This window comes from Suricata suricatta, chromosome 6 (assembly GCF_006229205.1).
Source record: "Suricata suricatta isolate VVHF042 chromosome 6, meerkat_22Aug2017_6uvM2_HiC, whole genome shotgun sequence".
NCBI lineage: Eukaryota > Metazoa > Chordata > Mammalia > Carnivora > Herpestidae > Suricata > Suricata suricatta.
This window is the reverse complement of record NC_043705.1, coordinates 36,378,003-36,392,635: the sequence shown is the minus strand read 5'-3', so window position 1 is coordinate 36,392,635 and position 14,633 is coordinate 36,378,003. Positions and strand designations below refer to the sequence as shown.

The following is a 14,633-nucleotide window of genomic DNA, read 5'->3' as shown; positions in this document are numbered from 1 at the left end:
GAACTGCGGGAATTTCCTTTCTTCTGCCCCTCTGTCTGCCACCTTCTGTCCTTGGCATGAGTCTAGTTTTAAGAAAAATCTGAATTTACTATTTTGCCAGTGCTGATGAATGCTTCATTTACCAAAGGAACACTGAGATGCCTTTTGACCAGCACGCTTCCGTCACACATGCAGGACAGCATTTGGGTCGCAGGAATACCATCTGCTTTTCACAACACAGGCATCTACGGGAGAAGACGTGAGGTGGGGAGCCTAAGTTCAGGCTCATCAGATCTGATTTCTGATTGTGGGTTTGTTACCCTTGGCCATTTGACCTTGGCAAGGGCGTTCACCTCTCCGTGCTTTAATTTCTTTACATATAATCCCTTAACCCACGGGGCTCCAGTAGGAACTAGGTGAGCTGTGCTTCTGTTCGGCCAAGCACAAAACAGAGACCCGACAGTTGTTGCTGCAGGCTAGAGGCATGTGTCATGTGTGAAGGGAATTCAGCGATCATGTTTTTCCATTTCTGTATGCATGTTCCTGCTACATGTATATGCCTCAATGGGTATATACATCAGGCAGAATTGTCATTTCGGTACAAGAAGCCGATGTTGGGCATGCTTGCCTGCTGTGCTCTGGGCAGCTGCCAGGGGCTGCCCTAGGATCCTGGAACACATTCAACTGTCTGTCCCCTGCAGTATTTTCTGTGCCTGCAAATTCCTAGTTTGCTTTCTGTTTCCGTTTGCTGTCAGAGCATTATTTTAGCTTTTAACCTGGAGGATTATAATTGCATCTACTTTTTTCCATAGCAAGGAAAGAATGTCATGAAAGCAGGGGTGGGAGGGGCTGGGGGTGGGGGTAGGGGCAGACAAGGGTAAGACTGCCCGGATGTCCTTCCTTCCCATTTTGATGTGGCTCTGTTTGATTTCCCTGTTTGTAAATGTGCTTGTTGCAATCCATCTTCCCAACTTTTTATCATTTTCTTCCCTCAGCAAGGAAAAACAACACCAAAAATTCATTTGCCATCGAATTTAATGAATTTATGGCAACGGTCACAAAATAAAATAAAAGCCTCACAAATAAGGATACAGAGAATCCTAGGATTTGGTTACCTCTGAAGTTTTGAAAAATTCCTCAATGCATTTATTTGCAAATTGGACTCTATTTGCATGTTTCATAAGCAAAATACAAATGTATTATTTATCAGGTGGTCTAGTCGTGCCTGTTGAAATGAAGGGTTGCAAATTCAACCTTCATTTAAAAATATTCATTGTAAATCCATCCCTTTCCCCTGCCCCCACCTTGTAGGGAAACTGGGCTTTTCAATTCTGCTTTTCCTGATCTATTTGAAATACTCAAGGCTCTACCCTATGAGTGATATTTCTTAGTATTGCAGTCCTGTGCATTTGAAGAGAATGGTGTCCAGTATATAAAATTACAAAATAGTTTTCAATGTCAACACTGTTCCTATTGGGCCCCCTCTGTTTGCCCTTTCCATCACAATACTAGTTCAAAGACGGTCTTGTGGGCCTTGAAGCAGAAGTATGATCTCATACCCAGGCGGTTTCAGGTGTCAGTGAGTCAAGACTCAGGAGCGTCATGGCTTGAAAGTTTGTCTGACTGTTATGTACAGGCCTGAGAAGAAATCCAGTTTGATCTGGTCCTGGTTGCTGTTGGTCTCAGACCCCGTGGGCCAGAGAAAAGCACTCTTGCCAGACCCAAGGCAGTTGATTGGTCAATAATTGGCACAGGAGAAAACAAAATTAAATGAGCAGGCATTGTTTGGCTTTCTGCCACTTGTGCTTTATAGTTCACCATCCAGTTTAAGGGAAGCAGTGCAGTGAATATGACAGCTCTTTTTTAATATGTTGCCCTCTTTGGGGAAATGTAATTACAGATGGAAAATCCTGGAAATGGGGGAGTATTTGCGAAAGTGTCTATCAATGCTTCTTTTTTGCAAAATGTTTTTCTTCAGGATGCTAGAAGACAGCTTCCTCCTTAGCCACATGATGTTCCCTGTGTTACAGGGGGGTGACACTGGTTCAATGACAAAGTACTGGCCTCTATCCTGGCTCCCTTGTGCTTGCTTCTCATATCATGTGTCTGAGCACTGGTTTTTATCCTGTGGGAACAACTTCCACTATGGGAGTAAAGGGCTGCTGCTTTCTCTATTCTAATTCCATTAAATAATCACTTCTTTTTTTTTTTATGTTCTATTTTATTTTTGAGACAGAAAGAGAGAAGTGTTATGAAATGTAAATGTAGGCAGGTGCAGTTCCTTTTATTTTTCCCCACTAATGACTGACTGTATGGAACAAAATATCCAATGGTTAAAAAAAAAAAAAGTGGAGAGAAGAGATAAACCTGGTCCAAATATCAGTTCAGGGCTCAGTGCAGATCTACTGAAGTAAGATTCTCGAACCTGGAGAATCACTTTAAAAAATGTTGCTCTAGTTTATTGGACTTCTCCTTCTGACCAAGATGGAATAATAGGAACTGTAACAAATAAACCAAAGAATAAGATAGGTGAAGCAATGGCTTTTGAGACATTTTGGATATCTGACAAAAAATCAGCCCCATAATTGCCCCCAGCTTACTGCCTTGAGGGAATTCCCAGGCTATGGCAGAGAGGAGAGGCACTCAGGCAGGTTCCAGAATATTCTCTGAATTGAAAAGGTGGAGCAGAGAGCCAGAGAAACCAAGGAAGCTATCATTTGCAGGACTAGGAGCTGAAAAGAAGAGATATGCACAGAAAGAGAATGCCAGGAATGTTGAGAAGCTCCACATCATGCACTCAGCAAAGTACTGATCAGTGTATACATGTGAAGAAACTAAGGAGCCATCCAAGAGGGTTAAGTTGAACAGTACACAGTGCTCACACATGGCAAGGAATAGTGGCTATGCCCGTCTGTCAAACTGCAACCTCATAATTCATGTGATATTATATGAAGTACTCAGAAAGGTGTGGCCTCCGTAGTGAGAATAATTAGCGTTAGTATGAATTGAGCTCTGGTGCTTCTAAAAGCAAGACCTAAAGAGATCACACTGTTTCCAACTTAACTGCCTCCCAGGAGAAACTTAAAAAATATATATTTATAGGAAAACAAAAATATACAGTGCACGACAAGGTAAAATTCACAGTGTCTGTCATCCAATTAAAAAAAAATTACCAGGAAGGCAAGGGAGAAAGAGAATACAACCTATAATGAGGGGAAGAATTAATTGAAATGAATCCAGAACTGACACAGATGTTAGAATTGGCAGGCAAGGACTTTAACAGTCACTATAACTCTGTTACATACATTCAAAAATTAAGTTGAAATATGGAAGAATAAAAGACTGCTCAAAACTAGAGATAAAGGGAAATTTAAAGCAGCCAGAAGACATATACAGAAGAACAAAGATAAAATTAACAGCACATATCTTGAAAATAATGAAGCTTCATCTTTAAAGTACTGAAGGACAAAACTTTGTCAACTTAGAATTCTATACCCAGTGAAAATATACCGTAAAAACATTTCCAAGCATACAAAAGCTCACTGAATTATATGCAGCATATTGCATTATAAGCAATATTAAAGGAGTTTTTCAGTCAGAAGGAAAATGATACCAGGGGGAAATACAGATTTACAGAAAGACACTTAGGGCAACTGAAGTTGTAACCATATGTAAAAGTGAAAGCTTTTTTATTATTTTGTAAAACTCTTTAAAATACAATTGACTATTTGAACAGAATAATTTAAAAAGTGTGAGGTATGTAACACATAAAAGTTAATGGTGGAAGGTAATATGGAAATGGGAGAGGAGAAATGGAAATATACTATTTAAGGTTTTGTACTATGTAAGAAGTACTAAAAAATCACTGAAAGGCATACTGACAATTTAGGTATACTATAAAGCCTGTAGCAAACATTAAAATATCAAAACTAAGAAGTATAGCTGAATACTAATTAGATTAAATAACATCATGAAAATATCCTGCAAATCAAAAGAAGACAGTAAAAGTGGAGAAAGAAAACATGGAGCACCTGAGTGACTCAGTCAGTTAAGCATCCAACTTCGGCTCAGGTCACGATCTCACAGTTAGTGGGTTCGAGCCTTGTATCATGCTCTGTGCTAACAGAGTAGTCTGGAGCTTTTTTCAGATTCTGTATCTCCCTCTCTCTCTCTCTCTGCCCCTCTCCCACTCATAGTCTGGTTTCTCTCTCTTTCTGTCTCAAAAATAAAATAGAACATAAAGAAAAGAAAACAGAACTCAGAAAAAAAAACAAACAGAAAACAAGATAATAGATTTAAACCTATTTCAGTAAGCACAATAACTGTGAATGTTATAAACACTCCAATAGAAAGGCAGAGGTTTTCAGACTGGATTAAGAAAAACCAAAATCCAAGTATATGTTGCCCAAAGAAAACATGCTTTAGCTATATAAAGACACAAATAGTTTGAGAGGAAAGGATGCACTGGGTGAGAATTAACAACTGTCTTCTCATTTTTTCAGCATCTAACATACAAATATTCACATCAGTCTTCTTTACGATATTTGACACCTGCATTTCCTTTGTTTTATAAAATAGATGAGGGTTCCAGTGAGGCATATTGCAGCATTATTACTTCTGTGAATGTGTAAAATTCCTTTTCTTTAGTCAGCAAATGAATTCTGATGCTGCAGGAGCAAGAAAGCAATAAAGAATGAATAGCTGCACTGTCCCTGACAGACCAAGATTTCCTCACTCATGTATCAAATCCCCTCCATAGGTCTCTGTTGTTGCTACTGTCCTATTAATTGGTCAAAGTAGCCACTTGCTTCAGGTTACTTTCTCTTTCTTCTATCAGGTGGCCTGTTGGAACAGTGAGTTTAGTCAGTTAACAATTTGCTTCACTGTCATTTGAATTCAGCCAGTGAATTAAATAGAACAGAATCAGTTTAGTGACAATTTTAGTACAATATCTCTAATGGTTGATTCATTTTGGTGCAAAGGAAAGGAAACGTTTGATTTAAAAGTCTGACCTATTTATTTTTGCCGCTTGCTCCTATTTTTCATGGGCTCACTGTCAAGCTGGGGACATAGAAGTAATCAGTCTTTACTAAACATGGCAGGAATTGCTAAAATTGAGCACTATATGAGGTGTTAAGGGAAGGAGTGAAAAAGTGAAAGTCTCTCTCTTTTATTACTTTAAGTATGGAATCCACATATTTGTAACTGTCCCTGGTGCAGCTGTGTCTCTTCTCTTTGAAATCTGGCATCTTCAACAGAAAGATTTCCACACCAAGTTTGGGCTGGTATTTTATCAAGATACCCATTCATCACGAGTGCCTGCCTTAAGTTCTCCTGGTATCAAACAACACAGAAAGGATTGCATAATTAGAGGCTCCTTCTAAGGAGTTGAATACACATCTGTAGCCTATATCATAGCCAATTTCAAAACACATTCTTCTCAGAGGAAATTTCTCTGGGCAAGGATCACCTCTCTCTCGCTCTCTCTGCAGAGAGTTACCCACTGCTGATGCCAAGTCCATGAAAACAACTCTTTACAGTGGCCTCCCCATCAATAAGGAGCTTTCTTTGCTGCGTGTCACACCCTCTGTTCATTGTATTCACACAGCCGAGCTGGCACAGAAGAGGTAGCACAAAGGCCAGCCTCAACTCTGAAGGGCCCTGCTGGGGCGGCACAAGGAGACGAGCCTGTGCTGGGAGGAGGGACTCTGGGATCAGGCTCCAAAGCTGCTGTCATCTCACTGCATGGCCGTGCCCCCTCTGTGCCTCAGTGTCTGTCCTCTGCCTTCAAACGAGGCAATTGGACTAAAAGATCTCCGAGGTCTGATCAGATTCAGAGATCAGCTGTTACACATGGTCCTCGGAGGAAGGCAGGTTACACATGGTCCTTTCAAAGGCTGACCTCCTGGCCTTTCTGTACATCAGAGACTCAGGACCTTCCGGAATCATAGTTGTAGGGAGAGAGGAATGAGCATCTTCCAAGATGGATAGCTACTGTATCTGCATCAGCCTCCTGGTAGAGAATGTTGCTTATTGACACCGTTACCACAGCAACCAGAATGTCATTTGGCACCAGGGTTTAGGGAAGCTGTCAAGGTCTGTAATTTAAGAGAAACAAATTTTCCTTCCTCACAGTCTCAGCTTAATTCTCTTGGTCATCCACTTTAGCAGTCAGATACACTTCCCTAAAGAGCGTTCATTAAATCTAGACAGATCTCTCACCAAACCATCACCATGAGAGGTAGCTTGGAGGTAAAAGGAAATCTGATGTAAGAATTAGAATTGTCACCTTTGAGTCTTAAGTTTGTAGATACTGTGTTGTGAGTTCTTTTTCAGCTTGGGACTTAGCTTCCTGATCTGCCATGTGGTAAAGAGAAACTTTGCTGTATTCTCTAAGGTGTCTGTCAGCTCAAATATTCAAGCCAGGGGTTTGCAAACCTGTGGCACAAAGACCATAAATAGCTAAATAGCCTGCAGATGTGATGTGTTTGCCCTGTGTTGTATGTAGTGCTCTACCTTAAATTGATTGACACCATTTAAAATTTGGGAGTTTTCACATAATAATCCTGATTTCCAGCTGATCTGGGAAAAATACAGCCAATTCGATTGCACCAGGCTGGATTGCATGGCAGGTTTTCAGCTGGATCCAATAGCTGCTGCCCAGGGTCCACCAACCTCCCCTTCCAGAGCTGATCACAGACTCAGATCAAATGTCTGCTCCTCTCAGTGTCCTCCTCCTGGCCAGATTGTCACATGGACATTTGAGTTTCCACCTGCTGTTTGGTACTTTTAGGACAGAGATGGCATGGCCCAAACTCTCCTTCCATCACTGATGGTATCATTTAGCGCTGATCTTGGTGATCTTGGTAGAAGACAGAAACTGGGTCCAATCAAAGACTGCCCTGGACAAGAAAATTGACGAAAGCCTTGGCTGCTTTTATTTCTCACACTAATTAATTGAGCTCTGATCAACGGAGTCCGCAGCCCCAGGTAACCTGTCTAGGGGTGATGGTCAGAACTGTCACGGACCGTGAACTGGTCACATGATTCCTCTGTGAGTCACAGCAAGTTGGTAATTTTCTATAGCTTGATTTTTCAAATGTGAAATGAGTTATTTCACATGGAGGCAGGGTTCCTTCTAAAGCTAAAATCCTCTAAAGCTGTATGAATACCTATTCATCGATTCATCTCAATCTGCCTAGGGATATGTGTGTGTGTGTGTGTGTTGGTGTGTGTGTGTGTCTGCTTACTTTCAATGTTTTGTGGTAAGTACAGTTTCTAAGCCCAGAGTCATATCTAGTGATATAAAGAACTATGACATGGGGCACCAGCGTGGCTCAGTTGGTTCAGCATCTGACTTTGGCTCAGGTCAAGATCTCATGATTCATGAGCTCGAGCCCCACATCGGGCTCTGTGCTGACAGCTCAGAGCCTGGAGCCTGCTTCAGATTCTGTGTCTCCCTCTCTTTCTGCCCCTCCCCAACTCATGCTCTGTCTCTCTCTCTTTCTCTGAAAAATAAATAAAAAACATAAAAAAATCTATGCCAGGAGGACAGAAATCAAGAAGAACCTCATCTGTAGGCAATAATCCCTGTGAACGGATGTAGACACAGTTTCAATACAGGAGTGGCAGTTGAAGACAGGGCCAATGAGGGTTCGCAGAAAGGGTAAAAACTTATCAGAGAATGTCAGATGCTGAAATCCAAGGTCAGAGCAACAAATACAAGGAAGGATCAGTGGTAGGGCGGTGGATGTGGTCTTTTTATGCACTAACAAATGCTGCCAAATGCCTTCTTCCCCCCCACCCCCCATTTTATTGAGAAATTTCAGCCTTGTGTAGTCTGGGAGGAGATGTGGGTATTTTAATAACAGACATGGGAAATTGCATTCCAGCTCAGCCCTCCAAATGTAACTACAGTTGAAGCCCTACCTCTTAAGTGGGCAGGCTGACCTCAGCACCCTGGGAGATTGGGATTCAGACAGCCTGGGTGGAAATTCCAGCGGTGCCGCATCTTTGGTATGACCTCAGATGAGTTACTAACACTTCCTGGGTCTCTCTCTCCTTACCTGTAAAAAGGGTTAAATAGTGCCCATTTCATTATTTGTATGAGAACAGAATAATCTATGTATAGTGCTTAGCACGGTGCCTGCCTTGTAGCAACTAACTGAAAATTTCTCAGTATGCTTCTTCTTTTTTACTATTGAACATTTTAGAATCGTTGCCAATGATAATAACATCCTTTACTAAGTTATTTGTGCTAAGCGCTTTTAATAACTACAAAAACTGAGAGATGGGTACTATTGTTGTTATTGAAATTAAAGAAAAACATCTCCTCATGATTAGAAACTTGTCTGGGGCACCTGGGTGGCTTAGCTGGTTAAGAGTCCTACTCTTGATCTCAGCTCAGGTCTTAATCTCAGGGTTGTGAGGTTAAGCCCCGCTTTGGGCCCATGGTGTGCATGAAACCTACTTAAAAAAATACACAAATGATTAGGAACTTGTCCTAGGTCAGAGCCAAACTATAGACCCCTTCTGACTGCAAAGTGTATTTGCTCCTAATGATGTGGCTTCAAATGTGAGGTGACCAACAGTGAGAAAAGCATATGGGGATTGGATCTGCTGTCACGTGGCTGAGAGAGTGAAGGATTCCACAGAGTTCAGTGAAAAGTCTTTGACAGTGAGCCTGGCTCCTGTGCTGTGTGTGTGTGTGTGTGTGTGTGTGTGTGTGTGTGTGTGTGTGTTTTAAAAGGTCAATTTTGGTTTGGATATTTGATTTTTTTCCTATAAATATACCCATTCTCAAATTGATAGCCTCTCCCCAAATTTGACGATGCAATATTCCTCTTAATATTAAAGCCCTGTAGACAGCCAGGCTGCTGAGAAGCAAACTGGCAGGATTCAGAAGTATTTTGAAAAAGACTTTTTCAGCTAGAATACATATATTAATGAATATGTTAGTAGGTACATCAGCCTCTGTATTAATATTTGTAGAAACCAGAAGCCAGAAAAGCCAGACAATTGAACCTCACCAAAGGTTCGGTTCAAATTTAAAACAGAAATCCCCATGGAGCCAAAGAGGCCACATTTGTCCAGACTGCCTCCACAGTGCCGTCAGCCACCCCCCACCGCCATCCCCAACCTGTTTTCGCTTTCCTCTCCTCTCCAGTCAGCTCGGACTTTGGCAAGCAGTCAAGAAGTGAACAAGAGAGATGGAAGTTCTGAGATTCTGACCCCTTACTGGCCGTTCAGCCAAGCAAGCTGTGAAACCAGTTAAAAAAAAAAAAAAAAACTGTTGCCTTTCTTTTCCTCTCTCCCCTCCAGCGAAAGGCCTCTTTCTCCTCCCCACCACCCCAGCAGGAAAACAATCGAAAGCATTAGTATTCCCATGAAAAGGGGCAGTCACACAGGGTGTGACTGCAGGCCCGCTCCAGGACGCTGCCAGGGGCCAGAAGGGACGAACTCTGCTCCAGCTCAGAGCAGCCCGGAGTGGTCAGATGGAGGAGACAGAGCCCTGATTCTCCGCAGGACGTGCTCCTGGGACCGGCCATTCTCCCAGCACGTCCTTGGGGTCTCCTCTCCGACGCCATGATACCTGGTGTGCAAGTCTTTTACAAACGCATCGCTTACATGACGCGCTTCCTTTCTGGTTGGCCTTTTGAGGACAACAGGGAGCTTTGACCTAACCTGAAGTGTCTCCTTGTGTTACTTTCAGGAATTGGGGCGCTCACCCAGGACACACTATGGTGCTTCAGCCAAGTGAAAGGCACAATTGAGATCGGAGCCACGGAAGGTAGGAGAAGCTTCCTCTACTCGTTGCCTTTGCTTCCTGGGGGGCTTGTGCTGGTTCCAGACTTGAAAACATTCATCTTTGTGTCCGCCAATGGAAGGCCCCGCACGTCCCAGAATAGCATTCTCAGCTAGAAATAGATTTAATGATTTCTTTCTATCCTTTTATTCTTTTGAAGCTTATTTTCTTCCCACCAATGAGGCAGCACTGAAATGAACTTTCAGTGAAATAGGTTTGCACAGAGAGGATAGAGTCAGGTAAGCGGTGTTTCAGGTCGGTCCGTCAGCTCTGGGGAAGTGAGTGCAAACGTGGTGGATGGTCAGCTGGTAATCTCTTCCTTCGCGTCTCTGTTGAAGAGCACTTGCTTGTCCATGCGCGAAGCATTCAGGGAGGGTGAGGAGTTCAAGTGTAGTCGTATAAACTGTGGCTACGTTGAGTCCCAGTACGTGCACGGAACTGCCTTTCTGACTCGGGAGATTCTCCTTCTCCGGACCCTTTACTTGGAATAATGCATTCGTTTCCCTTCTCTTGAGGAATTTGTTTTTCATTCTCTTCACCTTCTCTCCTCATAAGCCTGAGCTTGGAGACCTCCATGACTTTCGCAGAAGATGTCTGCATTTGAAAATAGCTGAACAGTGGGGTGCCTGGGTTCTCCGTTGGTTAAGCGTCCAACTCTTGGTTTCACCTCAGGTCATGATCGAGGGTTCGAACCTTGCGTTGGGCTCTCTGCTGGAAATGTGGAGCCGGCTTGGGATTCTCTCTGTCCCACTCTCGCTGCCCCTCTCCCAGTCATGCTGTCTCTGTCTCTCTCAAAATAAATAAATAAGCTTAAAAATTAAAAAAAAAGAAAATAGCTAAACAATACACAATTGGAAGGAGCCAGGGTGTACACTGCTCAGTGTTTTAAGTCAAGCTGTAGCTGTACTGGAAATGCAGTAAGGGTGCCTGAAACCGGCTGCATCGCTTTAGTAGTAGGTCCAGATAATCACATGTAGAAGACAGCTCTAAAGCTGCTATGAATGAAGGAGGAAGTGAATACTTGACAGGGTTGAACTTTCATATGGAAACTAACAGGCATAAATGCATGTGGAATTTTGGGCCATTCTACAGCATTTTAATACTGAGTAAAAAGTAATTTGAGTAAAAATTATTTTGAGGTATTTGGGGGCAGTATTTTATCTGCAGTTTTGCCATAATTTATTAGTAGAACCCCAGTATAATGGGGGCTACCTGCAAACCAGATGATTTTTGTTTAAAGGGTGAGAGAAGACACAGTAAAATAAGTTAGTAACTAAATCTATAAAATTACACTACTTCATGGCCTCTTCCATTTTTTAGAAGCCGTATAAACCGGACCTTTACAAACACTTTTCATAAAGCCCATGGAAAGCAGACCAAGCAGGCTTTATTAGGCCGGTTTTATGCTCATCTCATCCAAAAATATTTTTGAACGTCTTCTATGTGGCAGCATTGTCCTAGGCATCGGAGATGAAAAAGGGAAGAGGGAAGGTGGAGAAATGACTTACTCCCTAACCTCATGAATCTTAAGAAAATTGAAGCTCGACTTAATCATTTGCTTTAAATCTTGGCCATCATTCAAAATCACTTGTGCCTTTTAAACGGAAGAGACTTCAGGTCTGCCAAGAGCTACTGAGGTAAGGGTTCAAGGACCAGGATGATACAGTGTGTTTTAATGAGCTCACCAGATGATTCTAATGCAGTGGGCTGGGCTTTGGGGATCACCAGCCTCACTGACTTGTTCCAGGTTATCCATTATTCTCAGACTCTGGGCTTAAATCTTGTGTTTGTGACTGGTTTCTTACCAATTACAATGTCTGGGTGGCACTCAAGCTATAGGTCTTACCAATTCATTACTCACTCTGTGGCAAGTGCTCTGCTCAGTGTTTAAAAGAAGTTAATAAGATAATGTAAGCACGGTATTTACCACGGTGCCTGACACTTTGAAAGTACTCACTATTTGTAAACCGTTGTAAATATCATTATAATTAGATCTTCAGTCTAATTTAATCCCCATGAAAACATCATGATAGGTAAGTATTTTTATTCCTACTTTACCCATAACGAGGATACTGAAGCTAAACACACAGAGGACTAAGTTCTTTGCCAAAGGCACCAGATCTAATAAACGGGCGGGTTAGGTTTCAACCCAGTCTGTAGGGCTGCAAAGCCTGAGCTCTTTAAACATTGCATTGAAGTCAGAGATTCTTACCTAATAGTTTGGAATGAGGCCCCGGAATCTGCATCTTTCAGGCATGCTCTGAGGTGATTGTCGCAGATGTGGGTGAACCGAGGATGCACTCACATGGTTGTGGCCCATAATAAACAAGCAGCTCCCTTCAATTAACTGTTCACAGAGTCACAGACTCAGAATCACACTCACTAACACCTTTTGTCCCAAAAAACTGCTTCACAGTGGTGTGTAAAGCAATGCATGTATTTTAAGAGGAGAGTCAGATTGGACTCTAACATACTGTCACTGGAGTCCAGGTTCCCTGGCCAGCATACCTTGATGTCATTTAACCTACACTAATAGCGCCTCAGTGACAGTTGAGTATTTGTGGCGTAAACTGATGAATGGCTTTCACTTGATAAAAATCAAGGTTCTTAAAAATCTGGTCCTTTTTTATGTAACTGGCCTGCTCAACCCAAGTTGGTTTCCTAAACTGATCAAAGTCATTAAAGATGATTTATCTGGGGCACCTGGGTGGCTCAGTCAGCTAAGCGTCCGGCTTGGGCTCAGGTCATGATCTCACGGTTCGTGGATTCGAGCCCTGCGTTGGGCTCTGCACTGACAGCTAGCTCAGAGCCTGGAGCCTGCTTTGCATTCTGTGTCTCCCTCTCTCTCTGACCCTCTCCTGCTTGCGCTGTCTCTCTCTGTCTCTCAAAAATAAATAAAAAACGTAAAAAAAAAGATGATTCATCTTTCAACTTTCCCTTCTACTTTGTTTATTTCTGCTAATGACTTTTCCATTCCATTTCTCCCACTTTCTAGCTGGTGACCTGACAAAGTCACTCAATGTCTCTGTGCTTAAGTCTCTTTGTATGCCAAATGGAGATAATAAGACAGAAAGCCATTAGGATGACAGTGAGTGCCAGGTGAATAGAGTTATGTATATACATCTTTATATATTTTTATATACAATTTTATATGTATATAATTTTATGTATATAATGTAAGTATAAATATATATGTAATATCTACAGTGTCTAGATTGTTATAAGATGCTCAGACTATACTATCTGCTAATATTGTATTATAAAAGCAGGGTTGAGGCTAGGTGAATTGGCCAAAATAAAGATAAATATCTTTTGCAATATTTTTGCAAGCTAAAATTAATACAAAGAATTCATGGTGAACAAAATACCAGAATATTACGTAGACAGGTTCAGTATTATGGATTTATTTTTCCTTTACTTCAGATTCCAATATGGCTCAGCATGGAAATGTTATCACTAATGTAATTAAATGTGTATCTTGGGTCTCAGCTAATAGGCTAGGGTTTTTCACGTTCCAAAAATTTTAGGAGTAGAGTAGATAAGTAATACTATGCATCCAACAAGAAACATACAGTGAGTGCTTATTACATCTAAAGCACTGCCCTATAACGTGAAAAGGTTATAAATATAAATAAAATATAATCCAAGTTCTGAAGGAAAGCGCCATTTTAATGATGACCGGAATTGGTACATAAGAATAAGGCATTAGTCAGTAAAAAGAATCCAAGGCAAAGTGAGCTAGAGGCAAAGTGCTTTGACTCACGTCTAAAGTGCTTTGAGTACAGAAGAGGTAGCAATCCTATGTGTCTGGGATTCAAAGACTTAATGCGAAGAAGTCATTTAAGACAGAACCTAAACAATTTTTTTAAAATTCCTTTTCGATTACTAAAATGTATGTTCTCAGTCTCAAGAATTTTAAATAGAACTTAAAAAATCAGGAAATAAATTTCTTCGTCATCTCACAGTCCACAGATCCATATTGTTAAAGTTTGTATGTTTTTCTAACCTCTGGACTGTGTATTCAGTCAACAAGCAAGTTTCTATGTGTCCGAAACTGTGAAATGGACTGGTGAGTTTATAATGAACAAAATCAATAGTTTCTTAACCCAAATGCTCATAATGGAGATACTATTTTATTTAATAGATATTTTCACTTAACAATATATAGTGATCATCTTTTATATTATGTACAGTATATATGCCCTAATTTATTTCCCTTAATTTTTTTTTAATGTTTATTTTTGAGAGAGAGATAGAGAGTTAGAGTCAGTGTGAGTGACGGAGGGGCAGAGAGAGAGGGAGATACAGAATACGAAGCAGGCTCCAGGCTCTGAACTGTCAGCACAGAGCCTGATGCGGGGCTCGAACTCACAAGCTGGGAGATCATCACCTGAGCCGAAGTCAGATACTTAACTGACTGAGCCACCCAGGGGCCCCTATTTACCTCACTTTTCAAGGTTTACAACAACACTGCTATGAACAGGCCTAAGAGCTACTCTACATTTAGACAGGAGAAGCTATGTGGTAGACTGATTAAGAGCATATGTTTTATTTTTTTTAATTTTTTAAAAATAGTTTATTGTCAAATTGGTTTCCATACGACACCCAGTGCTCTTCCCCATAAGTGCCCTCCTCCATCACCACCACCTCTTTTCCCCCCTCCCCTTTCCCCTTCAACCCTCAGTTCATTTCCAGAATTCAATAGTCTCTCAAGTTTTGCATCCTTCTCTCTCCCCAAATCTCTTTCCCTCTTCCCCTCCCTCTGGTCCTCCATTAGGTTTCTCCTGTTTTCCTGTTAGACCTATGAGTGCAAACATATGGTATCTGTCCTTCTCTACCTGACTAATTT

General features: G+C 41.5%; 1 protein-coding gene across 2 annotated transcripts in view; it reads left to right on the top strand.

Annotated features, from left to right (window-relative positions):
• Window positions 1–9,420: 9,420 nt before the first annotated feature.
• Window positions 9,421–14,633, top strand: part of PPP2R2B (protein phosphatase 2 regulatory subunit Bbeta) — a 450,154-nt gene continuing 444,941 nt past the window's right edge. Inside the window, exons 1-2 of one of the 2 annotated variants that reach the window (XM_029942204.1) lie at window positions 9,421–9,574; window positions 9,692–9,769. In XM_029942204.1, coding sequence (XP_029798064.1) covers window positions 9,565–9,574; window positions 9,692–9,769 — 88 coding nt within the window. In that variant the 5' untranslated portion in view covers window positions 9,421–9,564. Of the gene's footprint in view, window positions 9,575–9,691; window positions 9,770–14,633 lie in introns of those variants that run through there. The other variant, XM_029942209.1, reaches the window with a different exon arrangement.